This window comes from Myotis nattereri, assembly GCF_964212035.1.
Source record: "Myotis nattereri genome assembly, chromosome: 2".
NCBI classification, from domain to species: Eukaryota; Metazoa; Chordata; class Mammalia; order Chiroptera; family Vespertilionidae; genus Myotis; species Myotis nattereri.
In genome coordinates this window covers 211,884,871-211,909,419 of record NC_138076.1, presented here as the reverse complement: position 1 = coordinate 211,909,419, position 24,549 = coordinate 211,884,871, and the positions used below count along the sequence as shown (strand labels likewise).

The 24,549-nt window shown below is 60.8% G+C and overlaps 2 protein-coding genes across 4 annotated transcripts; both read left to right on the top strand.

The window, feature by feature from the left end:
* Positions 1-241: 241 nt before the first annotated feature.
* Positions 242-9,090, top strand: CENPM (centromere protein M). 3 transcript variants are annotated; one of them, XM_081084593.1, is made up of 6 exons: positions 242-379; positions 903-982; positions 4,146-4,238; positions 5,327-5,406; positions 6,621-6,712; positions 7,668-9,090. In XM_081084593.1, exons 1-6 carry the CDS (start codon positions 323-325, stop codon positions 7,806-7,808), a joined length of 543 nt encoding a protein of 180 aa, XP_080940719.1. In that variant the 5' UTR covers positions 242-322; the 3' UTR covers positions 7,809-9,090. The 3 variants fall into 3 exon arrangements, with proteins under 3 accessions (XP_080940719.1, XP_080940720.1, XP_080940721.1); XM_081084594.1 differs by lacking the exon at positions 242-379 and adding an exon at positions 612-786; XM_081084595.1 differs by lacking the exon at positions 242-379 and adding an exon at positions 649-706.
* A 5,658-nt stretch (positions 9,091-14,748) lies between these two features.
* TNFRSF13C (TNF receptor superfamily member 13C) lies at positions 14,749-18,376 on the top strand (the record flags this gene model as incomplete). The annotated part of the gene is made up of 3 exons (XM_081115309.1): positions 14,749-14,881; positions 15,225-15,449; positions 15,872-18,376. 3 exons carry the CDS (start codon positions 14,749-14,751, stop codon positions 16,051-16,053), a joined length of 540 nt encoding a protein of 179 aa, XP_080971435.1. The 3' UTR covers positions 16,054-18,376.
* Positions 18,377-24,549: the final 6,173 nt, after the last annotated feature.

Genomic DNA, 24,549 nt, shown 5'->3' with positions numbered 1-24,549 from the left:
GGTTGAGCCCCGAATAACCCCAGGGTTTTGTTCTGAGCAGCTGCGAGGCTGGTGAATGAGCATAAATGGACGACTGAATCACTGCACACCTTTCTCCGAGGCGTGAAACAGAAGGCCTGCCCCATAGACTGCACCTTCCGAGTGGGGGCCAGGGCTGGAACACCCTCAGAAAAGGAGGCAGCGGTTCCTTTAAAGGGCTCGGCGACGGGAAACCCCGCCCACGGGGGGTCACGTGCCCCTCGGGAAGCACTAGGGCGGGGCCACAGCGGGGTTTGAAAGGAAGGCGCGCACGACCTGAGCGGCGGTTCGGCCAGCGACTGGGATGTCGGTGTTGCGGCCGCAGGACCAGCTGCCAGGCCTGAACGCGGCCACCATCTTGGTAGGCGCCCGCAGCCGCGCTTCCCTGGCGGGGCTCCCCTCCCGGGCTGTGCTCCCGCTGCCCCGCTCTCGGCGCTCCTCAGGGGGCGGGCGCGCGCTGTTCCGGAAGAGGCGGTGGGCGGGACAGCCACATTCTGACCCAATCGGAACAGCCGCTCTCTGAGGCGGAAGGACGCCCCCACCAATAGGTGCGCGGCGGGCTTTCTTCCCGGTTTCTGATTGGTTTCTGGCCCGAAGGCCGAGTTCCGAGCCGGGCAGGGACTTGCTGTGTCTGAGTCTGAGTCTGGCCTCCCGGAGCGGCCCGGCGGTCAGCGGGAGGGTCCGGGAGGTAGCGAGTGCTGAGCGGGAAGGACCGGGGAGGGTGTAGACCGCAGGCGCTCAACCCGTGCCCGGTGGAGTCTTCTCTCGGTAAACGGCGCCCTGAGCGCAGGAGCCAGAATCCTGGGGGTCGTGGCCGCCTTCGGTCGGTGCCCGGATCCCCATGTTCTGCAGAGGGACAGCAGCCGCCTTCTCTCTCTGGGCAGCTGGTGGGCAAGGAGGATGCTCTTCTGCAGCCGCTGGCCGACTCGATGCTCAAGGAGGACTGCGCCTCCACGCTGCGGGTGTAAGTAGCCGAGGCCGGGGGCGGGGGGGGTGGGGTCCGATCGCTCGGCTGGGGCCTGAACTCGGGCCCGGGCGGGAGGGCGGGCGCAGGTGGAGCCGGTGGGCCAGCCCCTTCACCATCCCTAGCTGCGCGGTCAGCCTCGAAGACCTCGCCGGCCTCTGGTAGAGCCGGTCTAAGGTATCCTCCATCACTTGTTCTCTTTCTCTGACACTTGTCACCGTAGACATTTCCTTGTCACTGTTCGTTTCCTTGTTTCCAGTCGACCAGGCCCTGGACCCCAAGGCCAGTACCTTGAGGGCAGGGACTGACCTTCGTGCACTGGTGACTCCCAGTGTCCTGAGCAGTGTAGATGTGCCCTCCAAATCTGGAGAAAAAGTGACCAAGGAAGTATGCCTTGTTTTCCTTCTGCTCACTGATGGGAAGTAGGAATAGCTGCTGAGGAAGTCAGGCGACTAGGTCTGGGGGTGTCGTTTGCCCTGATGGGAAGGTAAGCTCCAGGTCCATGCTGAAGGGGAATGACCCAGATCGGAAGGCATTTCCTCCATGGGAACTGGAAATGGCCCTTGCCAGGCAGAACAAACCTGCTACTGCACTTTAATGATCTCTGATGCGGGAACATAATCTTTTTCTTCTAAATATCTGTGCTTTACCCATCTTGCCAGTCTCTCGGGCCCCAGAACGTCAAACACAACCAACAATCCCAAAGCCATAGCTTAGAAATAGGAAAGGATTTTTAAGAAGAATTCATTTCATTGGCATCAGGGTAAATGGAAAATGTGGACAACATTGCCTGCATTGAGCAAGGTGGAAAGGAGTGTCATGGAGCCCTGGCCGGTTTGGCTCAGTGGATAGAGCGTCGGCCTGCAGACTGAAGGGTCCCGGGTTCGATTCCGGTCAAGGGCACATGCCAGGGTTGCGGGCTCCATCCCCAGTGGGGGGCCTGCAGGAGGCAGCCAATCAATGATTCTCTCTCATCATTGCTGTTTCTCTCTCTCCCTCTCCTTTCCTCTCTGAAATCAATAAAAATATATTTTAAAAAAAGAAGTGTCATGGAAACCCTTGCCAAAAAGGGTAAGGATTCACCTGACATGCAGAAATCTGATGAAGAACCCACTCTGGGAAAAGAAGAAAGCTTTTTTTGAGTATTTTGTGGATTGGGAAGTTTAATAAGAACCTGAGTTTTTAAGAGTCATTCAAAGACCAAATAATAAAACAACAGAATGAGAGAAAAGGGAGGTTGCTGAGCTAAGGGCAAAAAAGGACCAAAAATAATGCCACACGTGATCTAACAAATAGGAACAGCAAGGATCAGAATAGGTGCAGTTGAGCACTTCATTGCCTACAAAGAGGACAGATTTGAGAAAACCACAGCAGAAGTGTTCGAAGATGTAATGGAAGAAAGCTCCTCTGAAATGAGCGAAGAGTTTAATTTTTCCATTAAAAAGGGAATATAATACAAAAGAATTTTTAAAAAGGGAAGATATATCTTATTCCAGGAAAAACAGACACAGCATTTGTGTCAAGTTAAATTGTTGAACTTAAAGGGTAAATGATTCTTCAGACTTTTCGCAGGAAAGGCAATCACCCACGTGATCATCCGCTCATTCCGTTGCCAGATATTTCCAGCTTCTGCGTTTGGAGCCTATGGCAGGTTTCGGAATTGCACTTTTTGACCTTTTGTGGCTGTGTGGAGCCATGTGACTAGTTCTGGCCAATGAGTTAAGAGCAGAAAAATGATCGTCTCTTTATTGGTGAGCTATTTAGTTGACAGTGAGACCCTCCTCAGAAGGCTTTGTCTCTTCCATGGCGACCAGTAGGGTTCCAGAGTGGCCGCTTAGTCAGCCTAGGTCCAAGGTCATAGCTAGAGCAAAATGTAAACATATATACTAGTAGCTCTCATGTCTCATAATGGAGACTCAAGCCAATATAGATAAAATTGAAACAGTTTCAAATGATAACAAGTTATTAATTTTTTTCTTAATTCAGTTCTTTCAGGAAACAACCTTTGTGATTAAAAAATAACTTATTGCCCTAACTGGTTTGGCTCAGTGGATAGAGCGTCGGCCTGCGGACTCAAGGGTCCCAGGCTCGATTCCGGTGAAGGGCCTGTATCTTGGCTGTGGGCACATCCCCAGTAGGGGGCGTGCAGGAGGTATTTAAAAAATAAAAAAAACTTATCTAAGTTCATGTATTTTTTTCAGTTCTGCTTTAGTTATTTTGCTTTCATTAAATGCAAATTAAATTAATACTATTATCCTACTTTTCGATTATATCTATTCTAGTGTCTGAATGTGTATAGTATGTTGTGTACATGTTTAGAAAAATGCTCTAAAGTTAACTAGTGGTAATTTCTAGGTAACTGGACTTTGTGGTGTTTTTGTTTGTTTTTTAAATATATTTTTATTGATTTCAGAGAGGAAAGGAGAGGGAGAGAGAGAGAGAAATATCAATGATGAGGGAGAATCATCAATTGGCTGCCTCCTACATGCCCCCTACTGGGGGTCAAGCCCGCCACCCAGGTGTGTGCCCTGACCAGAAATTGAACTGTGACTTCCTGGTTCAGGTGACCACGCTCAGGTGACCACTGAGCCAGACCAGCTGGGCAGTCCTTTTTGATGTTTCCTGAGTTATAAGGTAGGCGATGGGAGGAGCTGGGTAATAGGAATACATAGAAATGGGCAGAAATCGAGGGTTCCAGAAAAACCTTCAGGTGGGTATCTGACCACCAGGGACCAAGTCCAGGAGAACGATGAGGTGATTTATGCAAGGTCACACAGCTGGTCATTGCAGAACTGAGATTTGAACCCGCTTCTGTCACACTCCAAAGGAGTTCAGTCCCAGCCCCTAATCTTCACAGTTCAGCACCCGCCTCGGAGCCTGGCCTCCCTCCCAGCGTGCAGTGTAGCTTGCTGGCCCCATGCCGTCTTCTACCCAAAGCTCCCTCTTACCGAGGTGGCTACTACACAGAACTCCTTTCTGCCAGAGGAGTCGGAAGGAAGTCATCTGGGTGGGACCAGCCCTGCCCCGCCCCGCCCCTCTGCTCGTCAGCGGAGTCTTGCCTAGGAGGGCCTCAGGTGAAGAGGTGAGGCGCCTCTGGCTGCATGTGATGGTCACGGGAATGTGGGCGCAGGGATCTTTAGTCCTGCAGTTTCTTGTTTTCCAGCCACTTGGCACATTCCCTCCCTCTGCCCTCCGATGTGAATCGCCCCCGAATTGACCTGATTGTGTTCGTGGTCAACCTTCACAGCAAATACAGGTGAGAGCCAGACGATGGGGCTGTCGGGGCTCAGGTGGCCCTCCCTGGCTTAGGGACAGTGACATCACGATGGGAAGGAGAGGAGGCAGGGAGAGACTGCCTGGGGTTAACCTAGACCAGTGATGGCGAGCCTATGACACGCGTGTCAGAGGTGACACGCGAACTCATTTTTTTGGTTGATTTTTCTTTGTTAAATGGCATTTAAATATATAAAATAAATATCAAAAATATAAATCTTTGTTTTACTATGGTTGCAAAGATCAAAAAGTGTCTATATGTGACACGGCACCAGAATTAAGTTAGGGTTTTTCAAAATGCTGCCACGCCGAGCTCAAAAGGTTCGCCATCACTGGCCTAGATGGTGAGGAGGGGGAGCCGTGGCCAGTGCAAGATGTTTGAAAGACACTGATAAATCCTAGCAGTGCCACCTGTCATTTAGCTAATGCGCTCTGAGGTCTACTCTGGCCCTGACAGCAGGCACAGAGATGAAGGAAATGGACCCTGACCTCAGTGTGCTCCTAGCCATTGCAGGAGGAGGCGGGGCTTTCGGACACTTGTGAGAGCCCACACCAGACCTGTGACGCTCAGGACTTAGTCAGGGTAGACTTTCTGGTGGCGGTGACACCTGATAGATGGGACAGCCTTAGCCAGGTAAAGATGGGAGTGAGCACCGTGTTCAGGTGAAGAGTTCATGTAGAACCAATAGTGTGTTTAGAAGAAAGACTTTTAAGGCCTGTGCGAGGTCAGAGCCCAGTCTAGTGTGGGGCATGGCAGTGGCAGCAGGAGTGGCCCGGCCTGGCCCCCCTGTGGAGCTGGCAACCCTGGGGACAGGACTGCAGCCGGCCTGTGGAGCGCAGAGGAAGGTCTGTCCTCTCCCTCCTGGGGGACAGCAGCCTGAGGTGTAATTAAAAGTAGTTTGAAACAATGAAAGGACAAAGTGTTCCAATACTCTGGGCAGAGTCCCGTCCCCCCTCAGGCTCTGGCCGCTCTGGGATGGGATGAGGGGCGGAGCGGGGGGTGGGGGGGCAAGGAGGGCACGGCCTTCTCTGTTGTAAGGTTTGTTTTCTCGCCCGGGCCTGGCCGCCCAGCCTGCAGAACGTGGAGGAGTCCCTGCGCCACGTGGACGCCACCTTCTTCCTGGGGAAGGTGGGCTTCCTGGTCACCGGCGGTAAGTGCGCCCTCGCCGGCCAGGGGCAGTGTGCCGGGCACCTCCCTGCTGGCGCCGGGCTGGTGGGAAGGACCGGCCTCGGCATCCGACCTGCTGTCGGTCCTTCTGAGAGCACATCTGAGCAGGTGGCTCATCGCTTGGCGTTGCCGAGTGGTTTTAGAGTAAAACCCAACCCCGGTGAAGGCGCCGCGTGGCCGGCAGCATGGCCTCTGCCTTTCCGCCGCCTCGCCTCCCGGCACCCTCCGCTCTGGCTCACCGGCAGCTCTGAGCAAGTCCTGCTGTCCCCGCGCTGTGGCTAACGGCGGGACAGTGTCCGCGAGCCTCCACTGAGCACCCACCGCCCGACGCCGCTCTGAGCGCGTTTCTGTGTCACTGATCGTCACAAGCAGCCCTTCGAGGCGGGTGTCCTCTCTCCTTTGTAGCTGAGGAGACTGGTCAGAGGTGACGCAGCCTGCCCAGGGCCCCACAGCTAGAGAGTGGGGCAGCTGAGATTCAGACCTCGATACTCATACTCCTGAGCCAGGCCGCTTCTCAGAGACGCTTCTTGTCTGTCTCGCTAACGCCTCTTCCGCGTCCTGGGGAAGGCCTCCCCGACCAGCCTGTAGTCCGGGCCCTGAGGGCCCCCATCACGCACGGATGGTGTGTCTGAGCTGACCTGTGAGCCCCTTTTGGGGAGGGCCTGGCACAGCTTGTTTTCAAAGGCATTGGCAGCCCTGGCCAGTGTGGCTCAGTTGGTTGCGTCATCCCCTGCACCAGGTTCCATTCCAGGTTGTGGGCTCGATCCCCAGTGGGGGGTGTGCGGGAGGCAGCCGATGGATGTTTTGCTTTCACATCAATGTTTCTCTTTCTCTCTCCCTGTTCCTTCCCCCTCTCTAAAAAACTCAATTAAAAAATTTTTTTTAATGAAAATAAAAGGCATTGGTGAATAAATGAGTGCCAGGTCACTCATGTATCGATTCACCGAGTCTCTATAGTGACTCGGTGGGGCTGCTGCCATCCTCACTTTATAGATGAGGAAACCATGTTTCAGAGCCCTTTCCGCCTGCCCTGCTAACTTGATGATCTCGTCCGCCCAGTGGAGAAGGTGGCAGGATTGTCACCCCTGATCAGTCAGGGACGGGCCCAGGGACGGGGCAGTGGGCTGCTTTGCCCAGGCCTCCTCAGTGGCCGCCGGCAGGTGGCGCTCACAGCTAGCACTCTGGGCTTCTTTGCAGCCGGGCGGGACAGCCACTGCAGCGTCCACCGGAACAGCGTGCTGAAGCTGGCCCGAGCCTACCGGAGCCCCCTGCTCTTCTGTGACCTGGAGGTGAGGCCTGGTCCCGGCGCAGGGAATGGGCAGTCAGCACTCAAGGGGCTGCTTGGATGATCCCCAAATATCGGGGATCAGGGGTTCTTCTGGAGCCCGTGGACCCCCTCTGATCTGAGAGTAAAACTCAGGGGATCTGTGGACTTGGGCAAGAAAAAATTACGTATTTTACTTTACTAACCTCTATGTGAAATTGAGCATCATGGGGGTAGGCAAGAGCCGTCGTGAGTTTTAGCAGAATCTGTGACTGTTGCCAAAAGAAATGGCAGGTGCCGGTGGGTGCTAACCTTGTGGTGGGTGGTGCCGTTCTGTGTGTGGCCAGTAGGTGGCAGGCCAGCCAGCCCTGGGCTACCCTGCGCCTGAGAACTGAGAGGTCTGCGGGCCGCTGGCTGTGTCCAGCCGCAGACCACTGAGAACTCAGACCTGGCTTCCCTCGGAGGGAGCCCCAGTGCGGACAGTCTGCACCCCTCCTACCCGTGTGGGCTTTCGGGGCACACGCCTCTGCAGAATCAAGTTTGGGCTTTGCCGTAGTTTGAGGCCTTTGCGTGGCAAGAATTATCGCCCCATTTTACACATGAGGAAACCCACTCAGCGAGGCGTGGGCTGCGCCCAGTGAAATGATGTTCTGGCCCTGCCCAGGGGCCCGGTGCTGGTCCCTGAGAGCACAGATGCGCCAGGCATTGGCCCTCCCCTCAGAATGGAGTGAGCTGGACCAACACGTACATGCACAGACAAGGGCTCGTCGTCTCTGGGGTCCCCGGAGGGTGCTGGAGGGACTCGGAAGCTGAGATGGTGGAAGCTGCTTGGAGAGGTGTGCTGTGGACAGGGTCATGGCCGTGGACAGGGTCATGGCCGTGATGGGCCATGGTGCACTGAGCTGTCCCCACATCTCCGACCCAGCCCCTTCAGGCAGCCTGTGTGGCCGCTCTGACCCTGCTCTCCGCTCTCCCCGCAGGTGGAAGGCTTTCGAGTCACCATGGCGCAGCGCCTGGTCCGCATGCTGCAGATCTGTGCTGGCCACGTGCCCGGCGTCTCGGCCCTGAACCTGCTGTCCCTGATGAGGAGCTCAGAGAACCCCTGCCTGGAGGACCTGTGAGGGCCTGGGCCAGGGGTCACTTCCCCACAGGACCCTAACTCTGTGCTCGCGCAGGAGGGCTGGGGGGAGCCCCAAGGGCGGAGCAGCCCACGCCCATGCCCTCTCCAGCGGAGCCTGTCTCTTCCCCTCAGACGCGGTCCATTTCCACTCAAGACTTCATTTGAACAAAGAGTCTGTGACCAAAAACAGCTAGAAATTCATTGGTCTCATCCACCGCTTTGATTTTGCAGATGAACTGACTCAGAACACTCACGCGCAGGGTGGGAGGGACCCTGGCCTGACCCCACAACGGGCCTTGCTATCCTTGGAGCCTCAGTTTCCCCGGGTGAACGAGCTTGTTCTCCTGGTCGCGCTGTGGGGACTGAATGAATGACAGCGGTGAAGGGCCCGAGCTGGTGTGCCCTGTGCTTGCTCGTGTGCGGATGACAAACCGTTAATGCCTCGCACGGGCCCAGGGAAGCAGGATGAATGGTGACTGGTATTTGAATTCACCCAGAGCTAAGTTCACACCCTGGTGCAAACCCGGGACTGCACATGGGAGTCCTCAGGGCGCGAGGGGAGTGAGGAGCTGGGTCTGGGTTGGCAGCGAGAGGCTGTGCGTGCCCACTGCACGCCTTCTCCCTGGGGTCCGAGTAGAACCTGGGGACGTGCGGGGCTGGAGTCAGAAACCCTGTTGGCCGCAGGACCTGGGGGGTGGGGGGAGGTCTGCTGGGAGAGCAGGTCAAGGCTCCTTGGAGCGAGACAGCACCTCCACACCCCCACCCTCCTGCGCCAGGACCTGCCCTCCATCCTCGGGCGTCAGGACGGCTCCTGCTCGATGCCCGGGCAGGGCCGGCACCGCAGGGCCAGCTCTGGCATCAGCCTCCCAGCCAGCGCGCAGTCTTCACCGAGGGGCCAACCTGGAACTTGGGAGGGTGGGGCCTGCCTGCCCCTCGCCGTGGCTTTCTTCCAGACCAGCCCGCGCCCGCCCTGCGCTCAGGTTGCACACACACCTGCCTGTGTCAGGCAGCCTCCTGCCCCGCCGAGCTCCTCAGCTGCGGAGACTTCCGGCTGCGGCCCGCTGTCCCGGACATCGGCGGGCACGTCACGCTCCGCCAGCTGTTCTCAGTCGCCCGTCTCCTCCCAGCAGGCCTGCGAGCTCGCTGTTCCCCATTTCACAGCGAAACCGAGACGTGCGATCAGAGGGTGTCCGCCGCCTCAGAGCCGTCGGCGGCAGAGCCCACCTTGGCCGCAGCCCTCTGCTTTTCCTCCAGTTTTCTTTTTAATATAGTTTTTAATAGTTTTTAATGTATTTGTGTTGATTTCAGAGAGGAAGGGAGAGGGAGATAGAAGCATCAATGATGAGAGAGAATCATGTCTCTCTCCGATGCGTCCTGCACGCCCCACACTGGGGATCGAGCCCGCCACCCGCATGTGCCCTGACCGTGACCTCCTGGTTCACAGGTCGAAGCTCAGCCACTGAGCCACACCACCTGGCTCCAGTGGCTTTCTTACTTGGCTAACGGGTGAACAAAGGCCTGGGCGTCTGCTCGGCAGGCCCTGAACTGGGAACAGAAGTGGAGACGGGCCTGTGCCTGGGAAGGCGGCCGTCGGGGGGAGGTGGGGGTCTAACCGTGGCTCCCCCGTGTGGGGGTCTGCCCCTCAGGACAGGACTGCAGGAGAGGCCAGCAGGGAAGGAGCCCGTGCCAGGAGAGCCAGGCGGGTGGAGACCAGGGAAGCCCCCGTCTCCCCACCTCCCCCGCCAGCGCGGGCACACTTCTCTCGCCAGTCCCGGGCCACGTTTTCTTTGCCACCTGGTGCCCTATAACGAGAGAAGTGGCATCTCAGCCGAGGACCTGGAAGCCGGCCAAGTGCTGGGGGCACATGATGCTGTGTCTGCTGCCAGCACCTGCGGGGCTGGGACTCAGCGGCCACCTCGCCTCCCGTGGAGCTGAGCCCCCTCCTGCAGGTCACAGTTCTTTTGTCACCTGGGCCACCGGGCTGTGGGCAGCCCCTGGGCCTGTCCCAGGACTCACGTCTGTGTGGGAGCGGCCCAGGCCCAAGGATTCCGGCCCCGCTGGCAGCACTTCCACCCGCTAAGGCGGCAGGGCCTCCTGGTGAGGAGGGGGCACCTGTCCCCCCCGCCTCGCCCCGGGCAGAGGAGGGCAGGCGGCGCCGCAGGGGAGGTGATGCAGCGGGAAAGGCCTGGCCTTGGTCTCACTCGGGGTCTGGCCGACCTGCAGTGTCACCTGGTGGCAGCCACTTCCTGTCCCTGAACCCCACAGCCTCGAGGTTCTCGTGAGGCTCAGGGAACCCGAGGCTGACACCTGTCCCCCGCGCTGTCCCCTGTCTGTCTGTCCGCAGACAGTGGCCCGAGGATTGGCTGGTTGTGCCCAGGGCTGTGGTGGGCGAGGGGAGCTGGGGGTTCAGAGCTGAAGCCCCCCGACGTTCACCCCATCCCCACAGTCTGTGCTGGGCCAGGCCTACCTGGCAGGACTCCGGGCGGGAGGGGGGACCCTGTCCACGGTGCCCACTGGCGTCACCCCCTTCCCTCAGCCTCCCCTGGGGCCCTAGCGGGCAGGCAGTGAGTCATTGTGAAAGGACTTTGTTCAGACACTTGCAGACCCAAGGGGTGCGGGAGGCGAGGCCCTGCACACCCCAAATCTGAGTCCCTCCAAAGTGTGACCCTATGGACTGGGGGCCTCTGAGGACCGGCTCTGGGAGGGACAGTGGATGGGCAGTCCCCAGTGCCCCTGACCTGATGGGAGGCAGCCTTCCTTGGGGCTAAAGCCAAATGCTTGGAGGGGGGGGGGAGGGGGGAGAGGGAGGGGGTGTCGCTAACACCTGGTACTTGCCTGGTTTGACTGATGATGACCCTGCAAAGCCAAGGCCAGGGGGGTTCCCCAGCACTTGGCTCCCCTCTACCATGCTCGGCCGCAGGCCCCTCCAGGGCTGTCCTCTGGTGAGAGGGAGAGGACCCCACAGATGTGTGTGGGGTGAGGGGTGCTGGGGGAGTTCAGGGCCCCAGGGCTGCCTGGCTCATCCCTTACCCTTCTGAGCTTGCTTTCCTCTTTGTAAAGTAGAATCTAATGCCGCCTCCCCACAGGGGTGCGGGCACAGGGCCAGGCCGGTGAGGGCGGTTCCATTCTCCTGTGAACTGTGTGACCCCCGGGCCTCGCGCTCCACCCCAGGTGTCCTCAGGGTCACCCTCATTTCTGTTCCACGGTCTCGCCAGGCCCTCCCTGACTGCCTGGCACCCCTTCCCTCCTGAACTTTTTTTTTTAATATATTTTATTGTTTTTTTACAGAGAGGAAGGGAAAGGGATAGAGATTTAGAAACATCGATGAGAGAGAAACATCGATCAGCTGCCTCCTGCACACCTCCCACTGGGGATGTGCCCGCAGCCAAGGTACATGCCCTTGACCGGAATCGAACCTGGGACCTTTCAGTCCGCAGGCCGACGCTCCATCCACTGAGCCAAACCGGTTAGGGCTCCTCCTGAACTTTGCTCCCAGGTTCTTCTCACCGACTAAAGGGCTTCACTGTTTGGGTTTTGTCTCTGTGGTTCCGTGCTCTGTCCCCAGCACCTGGAGCAGCGCCTGAGCGTAGTAGGTCTCAGTATTTGGGAAGTGAGTGGAGTTGCCTGCACGGGGAGTCTGCCCTGCACCCCCACAGGGCCCGAGCCTGCAGGGGCCCGGGAGTTTACACGCACAACACCAGGCTGGGGGAAAGGCCTTGGCGTGAGAAGAGGCTCCCCCGGGGGCACGGGGGGGTAGGGGTTGGGGGGGCTCAGGGGAATGCCCTTTCTTACTCAGGCTCCTTGCTGTTGGAGGGTTTTTCCATGAGAATGTGTTCAGGTATTACTCACAGAATCACATACAAAACTTATTTTTAGCCAAGTACACAGTGTATCCGGGTCTCGGCACTTTCATATCCAGACCTGGGGGGCTGGGCCTCTCTGCCCTGAGGGACTGCCCCCCCACAACACCGCGCTTGTCCGACAGGCCCTGCGCGTCCTCACTTCCTCACCCTGTCCCCAGGCACGAAGGGCACAGGCCATGCTTCACAGCTGGCTGAGCACAGACCCCAGCCGGGGGCCCCTCATCGGTGCTGGGTCACCCCGCTGCCTGGGAGCCCCATTTCCCACCTGAAAAGACGGACCTCATTACAGCGCCGGGCCAGAGGCCCTGGGAGGGCGCTTTGAGGGGAATTTGGGGACAAAGACCAAGGGAGACTCCCTTCTCCCTGACGGATCTCAAATGAATCATCCTTTTAAAAAAGTTCACACACACACAAAACTTCATCAGCGAATGAAAACTCGAGAAAACTCTGAGACAGATTCGGTGTGAAGGGCTTTTCGGCAACCAAGTCCCTGGTTTTCTACCCAAGAATGCAGTGAGGTGATGACCTCGTTATTTAAAGTCAAAACTATTAAAAGAACAAGGAAAATTTGCAAGAACCACATCAACTTTAGAAACTTGAACTCCTCTCTCGGTCACATCTCACAACCAACAAGTGAAGCTGAAGCCTGGAATGAAGCAATGAACAAACTTATTGCTACGAAAAGGAAGACTCCATGGAGGGGCGACCGGCCACTCACCACCGTGGCCTGACAGTGAAATTTCTCTTTTTAACTGCGAAGCGTCCGAGCTGTAAGAAGTTCTGTCTCCAGCGCCCCCCCCCCCGGCCGCTCCCTCCCCCCCCCCCCGCTTCCCCATTTCGGAGACACAGTGAGAGGGGTGGTCGGGCCAGGCACCGGCACAGGCCACTGACGCGAATCCCACAGGCCTTTCGGGGTTGCCCGCTTTGTCCTTGGCACCTGCCCTGTGTGGGCAAAGGGAGGCACCCAGGAGACATCGGTGTCCAATGAGTGCCCCTGCTCCCCCCGCAGGGCTGCCCGGGCCAACTCTCCCGCTCGGGCTGGGGGCCCCTGAGGGCCGCCCCCTCCTCTGCTCTCTGCCTGGGAGTCAGAGGTGGCTCATACGAGGGACCGCAGACCTGGCCCACCTTCTCCCAGGATCGGCCTCCGCCCGCCCTGCCCCAGGGTCTGGTACGGGGTTTAAGTGAGGGCTCTGCAGGCCTGAGGGTGACAGGTAATAACACCAGGGGGTCAGGGGGTGGGGATGGGGGCCCAGTCTTCTCCCCTCACCCCCACTCCTCTGCCCTATAGGAGGGTTTCCCTGCCTGGGTTCCTGTGCAGGCTCCTGGCTCCTCCACCCCCTCATCACACACCCACACCCACACCCACACCCACCACCCCACACCCACTTCTCCTTCGCAGCTGCTCCACCACCTACACCTTCCTGCCACGGAGTTGCTGGCCCGTGGGCAGGGGCTGGGGAGGCAGTGGACCAGGGCTCCTCAAAGCTGGCCCACTTGGGGTTCTGCGTGAGTCCTAGAGGCCCCCGAGACAGAACCCGGGGCCAGTCTTGCTCCCCTTCCTCCCCAGCATCATTCCTTCCTCCTAAAGGACGGGACATGGCTCCCGGCCCTGGACCTTGGCGCCAGGCTCCTCACCTGTCCAGCCCCCAACTCCACAGCAGCCAGAGACACCGTCCCTTCTAAGCACAACTCAGAGGACCTGTCCCTCCACCCAGACACCTCCTGGGGCTCCTCCCAGCCTGGGCGCCTGTGGCCGCAGCCTCAGGCCCCTTCCCTCCATGCCCACTCCCCAGCATCCCCTGAGGCAGGGGCCAGGCCTGTCCCCCGAGAGTGCCCCCTGCACCACTCCAGGCCTTTGCCCCTCTAGTCCCTCTGCCTGGAAGGTCCCCTGCCCCCCGTATCTGCTAGAGAACCACTCCTGTGCCCAAGCTGGCTCCCTGTCCCTGGACAGTTCCTCCTTCCTCTGGGCCCCCCAGCCCTGGGTGCTGAGGGGGCTGGTGTGGCCCCCCATGAGGCACTAAGCTGCGCTCCACGCTGAGGGTCTCTGCCAGCCCCTGCCCCACGGAGGGGCAGCAGAAGTGAAGGATGCTGAGGGGGGTGCGCGTGCCTCTGTGTGTGTGTGTGTGTGTGTGTGTGTGTGTCTCAGTCTGAGAGAAGGGGTGAGAGATGAGGTGGGGAACCCAAACACGGGAAAAGAAAGACAGACCTGAGGGACCTCCATGAGACAGCGAGGTGAGCAGCCCCGCACACAGTCCTGGGAAAAAGCAGTTGGGGGGGCGGGGGGGCCTCCTGGGTCTCCGTCTGCTTGTCCATCTGTTGACCTGAGCGTCCCTCCTGCTTAGGGTCTGGAGGCAGAGCTCTCGCTGGGCCCTTGGCGGCCCCTGACCCCCTGTGCCCTCCGCTCCTTGTAGCACAATGTGTGAGCTCCCCTGCCTTCTGCCAGAGGGGGCTCCTGAACCCCGGCCAGGCCCCGGCCGGGCCTCCCTAGCACTCCCTGGCCTTCACGTTTGGGCCTTGAGGCCTTTGCACACCCGGGGCCACTTCTCTATCAAGCTTCTCTAAGCAGCCCCCCTCCATCCAGCAAACGCCTCTTCATCTCCACTAAGCCCTCCTGCACCCGCGTGGTGGTGACCAGCACCGGTGCCCACCACAGGGCAGCGTGGACGTCCCCTGGGGGCACAGCCCATGTGGGCCCTCGGGCGGCGATTGCTGACCTGAGCCGGCTCTGCCTGGGAAAGGCAGGAGGGCTCCCCGGAGGAGGAGGCAGGTGGGGAGCTGCTGCTGGAGGGTGCCCGTGGCCATCAGCCGGCCTTGGGAGCCCGTGTACTGGCCGCAGGGCCCTCGCCCCAGCCCCGCAGAGGCCGGGCCAGTGGGCACCAACCGGGTGATGGTTGAGTGCTTGGATGGAGGAACCACAGGTAGCACGGCCTGGGGTGCAGGGCCCTGGGGCCCGGCTGGAGTGGTCCCCCCCCCCCCCCAGCAGGCGGGAGGGCGGGGCCGGGCGTGATTGGCGGCCCCCGTTTCCTCCCTGCGGGCAGCCCAGGCGGCTCAGTGCCAGCGGGGCGCGCGGCGGGCAGCATGGGGCGCGCGCGGGGCCGGCGGGGCCGCAGCGGGCCGGCGCCCACGCAGTGCGCGGACACCCAGTGCTTCGACCCGCTGGTCCGCGGCTGCGTGGCCTGCAGGCTCTTCCGCACCCCGGAGCCCCGGCCGGGTAGGAGCGACCCCGCGACGGCTGCTCTGCTCGCGGGTGGCCTCGGGGACGGCGGGGTGGCTGGGGGGGGGGTGGCAGGACCGGGGACCCGGAGCCCAGGCACCGCACCCCTCGTCCCAGGCCGGAGGGGGGGCGGCGAGCTGGGGGTCGCGGGCCGGGGCCTGGGTGGGGACCAGCGGCACGCGTGGCCCTCACCGTCCCTCTCCCCCCCTCTGCGCCCCCCTCCCCCTCCCCGCCCCCCCTCCCTCCCGTCCAGCCTCGCCTCCCTCCGACCCCCGCCTCCTCCCTGCCCGCCCCTCCCCGCTCTCCGTCCCCTTCCCCCCCTCCCCGGCCCCCCCTCTAGCGGCCGAGCCGAGCAGCCGGGCGCCCGGGACGGCGGTGCAGCCGCAGGAGGCGGGGGGCGCGGGGGCCGGGGCCGAGGCGCTCCCGCTGCCCGCGCTGCTGCTGGGCGCCCCCGCGCTGCTGGGCCTGGCGCTGGCCCTGGCGCTGGTGGCCGCGCTGGGCTGGCGGCGGCTGCGCCGGCCCGCGCCCCCCGCGCTCCCCAAGGCCCCGGACACGGAGTTGGACGGTGAGTTCTGCGCCAGGGGCCAAGGGCACTGCCCAGCCGGAGAGGATGGGGGAGGGGGAGGGGGGGAGGGCTGGGGGGCGGGGGGCAGGGGGTACCAACTGGGGGGAGGAGCTGCTCTGAGGGTCTCAGGCCGAGCCCAGTCCCAGGGGGGGACAGCTGTGGCCCAGACCCCCGTGAGGAAGTCGCAGGCGGGGAGCCCAGCGAGAGGGTCTGTCCTGGCCCCTGGGGGGGCAGACTGGCTGCCATACTTCCTCCCTCCCCGTCAGCACCCCCACTTGGCTGCCCGCTCAGCACTTCCTGTCCTGAGGGCCCATCGCGTCCCCCCGGCACCCACAGGGAGCCTTCCTCCACTTCCCCGGGAGGGCTGGCCTGCAGGGAGGTCCGGGACAGCCGGGCCATTCCTGACCCTGCATCCCCCCCAGAGCCCCTGGACAACGTCATCATCCTCTCCTCTGGGCCCCTTGATGCCACCGCGCCCGTCTGGCCTCCACCCGGAGAAAACCCAGCCACCACGCCCCCTGCCCACAGCGTCCCGGTGCCAGCCACGGAGCTGGGCTCCACCGAGCTGGTGACCACCAAGACGGCCGGCCCTGAGCAGCAGTAGCGACGGAAGGGGCAGGCGTGGCCCCGGCCCTCCCGTGGGCCATCGGCCGCGGGGCTGGAGGTTGAATTCGGCTCTTCATCCGGCGTCCACCTGCCCCCTGTCTGGGAACCGGGCCGCTCCCAGCGAAGCCTGCAGAACCGCAGACACTGTGGGCCCAGCGGCACCGCGGGACGCGCATCGGCGCTTGGGGGCCTCGCGGCTGTGACTGAGTGGCCGCTCAGAGCGGGGAAGCCACCGCCACACAGAGCGAGTCTCGGAAAAGGACCCCGTGGGAGGATGCAGCCGTGGTAGCTGGTTTAGAATTTAACACTCCCTCTCAGAGCTGCCCTGCTTTCAAACCCGGGCACACGGCTGCCGCGCTGCCCGCGCCAGTGGATGGGTTTGCTTTGGGATTTAATACACGATGACTTGACGAACAGCCTGGATTGTGCTGACTCTCAGGGGCCTGTACCCGGGTCAACCCTGAGCGTGGACCCGGCTGCTGGGACCTGTGATGCCATTCACTCCACGGCCAGCTCCCAAAGCCCCGGCTCACGCTGGAGCCCAGGCCCCTGGGGCTGACTGCACTCTCGCTGGAGGCGCAGTGAGCGGGCGTCTCCCTCAGACACCACCTGGGTCCCAGCTGCCTCCAGAGCTCACTCAGCCGGACCCAGGGCAGGGCTCAGGGCCTGCAGGAGGCTTCTTCATGGGCCTGTGGCCTGAGCCAGCGGGACCTGATGTCTCTGAAGCCCTTTTCTCCGTGGCCTGCCCTCCCCAAGTCCTGGGCCAGCGCTGGGTCTCCTGGCCTGTCTGTGCCAGCCCCTGGGCCCCCACCATCCCGGTGGACTTGCTCCTCTGACAGTGGGGCCACTTCGCGGGGCCGGGGGCTGAGACCATCGCTCCCACCTCAGGAGCACACGGTGCTCACTCAGCCTGCCCTGCCCGCCCTGCTACCCAGGCTCCGCCCTTCTGACCAGGACTCCACCCTGGGACGCGTCCTCGGAAGGAGCTCTGGACTGGGAGTCAGGAGAGGGGGCCTGGGTACCATTTTGTCCCCCCGTAGGACCTTGGCCACCTCTGTTCCCTGTATTGATGCTGTCGGCTCACCTCTTCCTGACTTGACATCAGAATTGCCCGGCAAATACCCGTCCTTCAGTCGACTCCTTTCCCAGCTCAGGAGACGATCAGCAGCCAGTCGTTCCCCCCGCCCCCCAGGACCTGGACACTCACATCTAGGTCTCTTCCTAGCCACTCCCTCCCCCAGCGCACCTCAAGGAGCCAGGTGGCTGGGGTGGGGGCAGGCGGCACGCAGTAGGCAGCAGGGTGAGGGGCAGGCCCTGCATGGCCCCAGTCGTCCACTCTCCTCCATCTGAGCTGATTCAGGCCACCCCATCCCCCAACCCACCTTTTCCACCGGAGCCCCAGCCGGCCCTGGAGGGGAAACAAGTGGTTGAAACGCCTCTGGGGCCTAGACATGCAAACCTCAGGCCCCACGGTGTCCTGGCCGAACCTCTGGCTAATATGCAGCTTCCTCTTCGGTCTCAGTTTCCTTTGCAGAAAAATGGGGGTGGGGGTGGGGGGCTGGATACAAAGTTCTCTTTGGCCTGTGACCCTCAGAGGAGAAGGACTGGAACCTTGGAGAATCCTCCTGCCTGCCCAGCCCCCAGCCCCCCCCCCCCCCATTTCACAGATGAGGAAACGGAGCCCCAGAGAAGGATACTTGCCATTGTCGCCCAGCAGATAACAGGGAAGTTCACTAGGGAAGAACCAGGAGCAGAGCCGGGGGAGAGGTGGGCAAGGAGGGGGCGAGTCTCCCCAGCTCGCCAGAGAGTCCCTAACTCCAGGGCCTCCAGTCCCTGGCCCTCTGTTCTCGGCATTGCTTTCTAAGGAGCCTTGGAAGGTGACCTCATTTGGTCTTTATTATAGCACCTGGTGGAGGGGGGGGGGTTGTGTTTGCTTCAAGCAGATGTTTTTAATTTTAAACATCAAGGCATGCATTTTGTAGCTGTTTCGGAAAGTTTGAGACAGCAAGCCAGGATGGAGTCTACAGAAAAATAGCCATAATCCAGCAGCACCAGGCCGCGTGGTGGATTTCCTACGTACTTGCAGTCATCCTGAACACACGAGTTCATATCTTGACTGCCAGACTGTGAGTTTCCTCTGTCTTTAAGCGCTTCCTAAACAAGATGAAAACCTTACAGATGTCGGAAAGTCGGCCACTGGAGCATTGGGCTCATTTCAGTTTTCACAGTGGGTCCCCCTTGTCCGCAGTTTTACTTTTTGGTTACCCAGGGTCCAAGGATATTAAACGGAAGATTCCAAAAATAAACAATTTGTGCGTTTTAAATTGCGCGCTGTTGTGAGTGGCGTGATGAACTCCGGCGCTGGCCTGCTCCGACCTGCCTGGGACGGAATCGTCCCTCCGGCCGCTCCCCGGCCGCGCTCCCTGCCCTGGGTCACTTCGCCATCTCCGCCTTGAGGGCTGGTGTTCAAGTCCCCCTAATTCTACGTAACAATGGCCCCCCAAACACCAGGGCAGTGATGCTGGCAACCCACAGAAGCCAAACAGAAGCCACAAGTGTTTCCTTTAAGTGAAAAAGTCAAAGTTCCCTCCTTGCCGAAACCGGTTTGGCTCAGTGGATAGAGCGTCGGCCTGCGGACTGAGAGGTCCCGGGTTCGATTCCGGTCAAGGGCATGTACCTGGGTTGCAGGCACATCCCCAGTGGGGGATGTGCAGGAGGCAGCTGATCGATGTTTCTCTCTCATCGATGTTTCTAACTCTCTCTATCTCTCTCCCTTCCTCTCTGTGAAAAATCAATAAAAATATATTTAAAAAAAAAGTTCCCTCCTTACTTTGGAAAGAGAGGAACTGTGCTGAAGTTGCTAAGGTCTACAGTAAGAACAAATCTGCCCATGAAATTGTGAAGGAGGAAAAAGAAATCCGTGCTAGTTGCTGTTGCGCCTCAGACTGCAGAGGTTGCAGCCACCGTGAGTGGTAAGTGCTGAATTAGGATGGAAAAGTCATGGCATTTGCGAGGGGGAGGCGTGAACACAACACAGGTTCTGACCCAGGGAACGTATTGTGCCGGAAAGCATTGAGCCCATACAGACTGCGGAGACCCCTGAGTGGCTACAGTCACATAACTGTATTACAGCGCATTGTTACCATTGTTCTGTGTTATTCGTTACTGTGCTAATCTCTTCCTGTGCCTGATTTACAAATTAAAATTTGTTGTAGGCGTGTATGTATAGGAAAAAACATAGTATATATGGGGTTCAGTACTATCAGTGGTTTCAGGCATCCACTGGGGGTCTTGGACCCATTCTCCCACGGATAACGGGAGACTACCGTATATTGTAACTGAGGCAGTAGCACCTTTTTTTTGTCTTGTTAATCCTCACCTGAGGATATTTTTCCACTGATTTCTTTAGAGCAGTGGGAGGGAGAGGGAGAGACAGAGAGAGAGAAACATCGATATGAGAGAGACACATAGATTGGTTGCCTCCCACACATGCCCCTACCAGGAACCTTCAAATGAGGTACGGGCCTGTTGGGGACAAGTTCTCAGCCAGGACTTGGCCCCTCTGCGGGCAGGAAATTGGAAGAACGCGCGAATGACAATAGGTTTATTAGGAGCAAAGCAGCCACAACTGACTGTCGTGACACCTTATACATGTGTGCGCACACACACGCAGGCTCACACTAAAGAGGCCTCGTGCCAATTACTGCCACCAGTGCCACAGTAACATAAGCAGGTTACCTAAAGGTGAGTCCCTGCCCCCGCGCATGCGTAGGGAAAAGGGGGCCTTTAGTACAGCAATACTCACTGCTGTGTCCTTGCCTGTACGCATAGGTGTGGCGAGCAGGCCTTGACCCTCTGGCGTACTCTGGGCCCTTCACTGGAATCACACCTGGGACCCTGAGCCACCCGGCTGGTCGGCGGTAGCACCTTCTTGTACATAAGTCTTTGCCTAAGTCTCTGAGTCCCAGAAGAAGAGTTGTTGCAGCCAAAGGCGTCGACTTTCCCATTTATTTATTTTTAAATGTTTTTATTGATTTCAGAGAGAGGAATGGGGAGAGAGGGATAGAAACATCCATGATGAGAGAATCATAGATTGACTGCCTCCTGCACGCCCCCTACTGGGGATGGAGCCTGAACCCTGGGCATGTGTCCCGACCGGGAATCGAACTGTGACCTCCTGGTTCATTGGTTGATGCTCAACCACGGAGCCACGCCGGCTGGCGCGGCCTTGAGCTTTTTAAAGGCTCCTGTTGGCTGAATTGCTTTTCTGCACATCGGGACCAATTCATGTCCATAAACGGGGATTAGATGGCACGTTTTGCTGACAGGAAAAGAGAGGCCGGGAGAGGTCAAGGGGTCCGGCCCGAGATACAGTGAGCAGTGGTGGAGCTGGGCGAGACCAGGCTCGGGCCCTGCCCCGGCTCCATCGAGAAGGCCACGGACACAGGTGCCCTCAGTGAGGGGCCACGGACACAGGTGCCCTCAGTGAGGGGCCGGCGTCAGGGACTGGCCCAGGTTCTACTCCTTTCATCCCTAACTCAGAGATTTCTCTCTCCAGCTGGTCTCCTGCAGTAAGAGGGGTCCAAAGAGCCTGGAAGAGCTGCTTGTTGGGGTGGGGACAGAGGAGGCAGCCCCCCGCCCCTCTGCCCCCCGGCCTGGCCAGTTTCTCCTGAAGGAGGGTCTGGGTGGGGCGGCTGAAGTCTCGGTTCCTCCTGGCTTCCTGCAGGCGCCTTTCACTTCCTGCGCTGCAGCCTGGCTCCGGGTGGGGGCGGGGAGGCCCAGCTGGCACGGCCGGAGGAGGAACCTGACCCCTCCCTCCCTGTCTCCGCCAGGATGGCCCTGCCAGGCCCTTGCCGTCAGAAGCTGGTGCCATCTCTCTGGGCCTGTCTCCCCATCTTCAGAACGGAGCCCGAGGGCCACCCGCTGTTCAAGACGGAAAGAGGTTAGTCGGGCAGGCGTGGCTCAGCGGCTGAGCATCGACTTACAAACCCGGAGGTCGCGGTCCATTCCCGGTGGATTCCCAGTCCGGCCCTACGCCCGGTTGCGGGCTCGATCCCAGAGTGGGGTGTGCAGGAGGGCAGCCGACCAATGATTCTCTCTCATCACTGATGTTTCTCTCCCTCTCTGAAATCAATAAAAAAAATTTCCCCCCAAAATTAAAGAGGTCAAGTGGCAAGTAGGGTCCTCACCTAGGCTTGCCTCCCCCTCCTCCCTTCCCCAGGGCACAGGCGCCCCCTGCCCAGCGCCCCCCGCCTTCAGCATCCCCTCCGGGAAGTGGGTTTCTCGGAGCTGGTCTGGGCTCCGGCTCAGCAGTTACCACCCCGTCACTCACACGCCTGCTGGTGCCTGGGCCACTCGGGTGCTGGGAGGTCAGCCCAGGCCTGGCCATTGGGTCCCTGTCTGATGGGAGAGGCAGGGCAGGGCACAGGGACAGCACAGGGCGATCCCACAGGCCCGGGGAGTGTCCCACGCAGGGGGGAGACGAAGCTGGCCTCCAGGGAGTGCTGATGAGTAGGAGGCCTGCCCTGAATCCTGAGGCAGTTTTCCGGCTGGATTCTGTCCCCAGGGGGCTGTGCTGAGGTTTGGGGGCGAGGGAGCAGGAGCAGGGGAGCAGCTGGAGGGGTGAGCCCCAGGCCGGAGCCCCAGGCCCGCGGGGACAGCCCGGCTCAGGGCACCGGAGCGCCCCTCCAGCCCACCACGGGGTGCCTCCCCCTTGCTTTCCTGGGGCCCAGGCCCCTCGCATTCCTCTGGGCGGAATGAGCTCCTATTTGCTCTGCGGGGGCGACTCTGGCCAAATTGGAGCTGAAATCTGACTTCTCCCCAATCTGTGCCCCTTCCCAGCCGCCAGGTCCTGCCCGGGTCACGGAGAGTGCGGGGAGCCAGGCAGCCCCAGCTCTGCCCGGGCTCGAAGGTGGGGAGGCTGCGGGAACGCCGCGGGGGCCCAGCGCCCAGAGGGTCTCGGAGCATCTCCGCTCCTTTGAGCTGCAGAGGATCTGGGGTCCAGCCCCGACGTCCAGGCGGATCCGGGGAGGTTCCGGCGGTCAGCCCAGCGGCACCCCGACTGCCAACCGCTAGGCGCGGACCCGCCTCGGTTCCCAAAGGGAAGGGCCGGGCTAGAGGCTCGGCTGGGGGCGGGCCAGGGGGGCGGGGCTCGGAGACCCCGGACTTGCAGGAAAGGGGCGGGGCCGGAGGAAAAGGGAGGGACCCCGGGAGCCTCGGGAACGTGCCAACCGGACCTTCTCCAGACCTGGCCTCCGCGCTCACGGGGGTCCTCTCCCCACGCGCCAAGGGCCCCGGACGCAGCGCATGGCCCGGACTGTGGGGCGGGGGGTTTGCGCGGGCGCAGGACGTCTCCCCGCGTTCTGGGCTCGGAGCTGACCGCGCAGTTGGGCCCCAGGACCCCGCAGGCGGGGCGGGCTGTCCCGATGGACGCGCGTGGGGCCCCGCCCGGTCCCCTCTGGCTCTGCTCCCGCCCTTGGTCTTGGGGGAGGCCAGCTCCGGCCCTGCACGTTCACTGCGGCCTTTGGAGGGTCCTGAGGGGAGACTAACGGGGTGCTCCAGGCCGACGGATTAGCTGTGAGGGCTGCAGCACGCGGGTGTAGGGGGGGGCGGGGGTGGAGCTGGGGAGAGGGCGCTTGGGGAATTGGGGCAGGAGGCTGCGCCCCAGCTCCCAGTGCCCCATCCGATCCCCGCTCGCTCAGGCCTCAGGAGCCCAGCACCCCCTCCTCCCACCGGCAGCTGGAGCCTGAGTCACCAGCTGCCTCTCTGGGAGACAAAGGAGCGCAGGGCCCTCCCCTCCGGACCCCCTCCAGCCTGGCACCCATCTGCGCGAGCAGCGAGCCCAGGGCCTCTGCCTGCAATCCCCGCCCCCACCAGCCAGGAAATAGACGCAAAGCGGGCGGGAGCGAGGCTTTGAGGCCGTGGATGGCCCCCCGGTGGCAGTCACCGGCTGCCCAGCCCAGCGGTGAGGGCCCCACCCGCCGCCTGTATCTGCGTGCTTCTCAGTCACCGACCCGCTGGCTTCTCCCTGTGCCCTGCCCGGGAGGTGCGAGCAGCCCGTCTTGCAGATGGGAAAACAGGCCTAGACAGGCCGCACGGCTCTATGCAAGCAGAAGTTGCAATGGGTGCTATTCTGGCTCCAAAATGAAGGAGTTGGCTCGCAGGAGCCGGGGTGCCTCGGGCATGGGTCAGAGGTTTGGTCAGGTGTGGGCGTGCGGTCAGGGTGTAGGAACGTGCTGTGGCTGGGGTCCCCCAGCTTCTCCCTCTGCTCCTACTGAACCGGCCAGAAGGCCGGTCGGGGCTCACCGTGCAGGTTCCAGGCCAGACCCCCCCTCCCTGGCTCTGTGCCAGTCACAGCAGCCACTTCCCCTTCCTGGGTCTCGGGTTTCTCTCTAGGAAACGCCAAACCCCCTGGCCCAGGGCTGGGCAGAGGGGCCACCCCCATCTAAAGTGGGGACATTGAGGGCCAGCAAGGCTTTCCCTGAGCCACACCTGGGCTCTGAGGGAGGGCTCAGCAGCGAGGAAAGAACATGTTTTCGCAGGTGCATCCACGCTGACACGCATGTGTACATATGTGCCTGGTGCAGGGAAGGCAACCGTAGCCACACCAGCCCCGGACAGGCACCCTCACTCAATTTCATGCGCACACAGACTCCCGCACACGCAAGCGGCAGCTGGGGGGTGGGGCAGGTGCCCTTCAGGCTCAGAGACAGTCTCCTGCCCGCCCTGCGGGGCTCACTGCAGATGCCAGGGGTTATTTTAAGCTTGGATCAATGGACAATTTTTGGTGACACAGGCCTGGGGGGTGGTGAGCTGAGGAGACAAGAGGCAAGTGCTCTGCTACGGAGGGAGACCCCAGGCCCAGGGAGGGCAGCCTGGAAGCTGGGCTGCTCCATGTCCACACCCCCTTGCCCGGCACATGGCTGGGTACCTGGGCGGGGGGGGGGGGGGTCAGCTGGATAACTGGCCACCTCCCAGGGCTCAGCCAGCCAGCTGTGGTCTGTCTGTGCCTTTGCTCCCTGTTGCCCGCCACCCCCAGGCTGTGTTCATATGCAGAGAGCCCTGAGTGCCTGGCATGGATGGCCCTGGTGGAGGTGGGCATCTCTGGTTGCTGGCTGACCATGAACCAGACTGAGCTGGGGAGGAAGCGTGGATGTGGGAGGAGCTGGAGGTGGGACCTCAGTCTGTGGGGTGAGGGGACTGGACTCTGCTTCTTTGTGGGACACATGGAGAGGGGCTCTGGGCCCAGCAGAGTCACCCTACCTGGGAGAGGCCACCGTCCCAGGAGGCAGAGACAAGCCTCTTTACACCTCGTGCCCAGCAGGAGGGTGGGAGAGGGTGGAGAACCGGCCGCCTTCGGAGCCCTGGTGACTTAGAGGGCAGCTTGGCAGAAAGTGTGAGGGGGCACTGATGCAGGCGGGATTGTGCCATGGAGTCTATTTCGAGGAATGCTCCCTAAGGAAGCAGGAAAGGATGCATCAGCAAATATAGCTAC

Coding starts and splice junctions, on each gene's coding strand:
- CENPM (XM_081084593.1), top strand. CDS start 323: ATGTCGGTGTTGCGGCCGCAGGACCAGCTGCCAGGCCTGAACGCGGCC. Junction 380..902: donor TGAACGCGGCCACCATCTTG/GTAGGCGCCCGC, acceptor CTCTCTGGGCAG/CTGGTGGGCAAGGAGGATGC. Junction 983..4,145: donor TGCGCCTCCACGCTGCGGGT/GTAAGTAGCCGA, acceptor CTTGTTTTCCAG/CCACTTGGCACATTCCCTCC.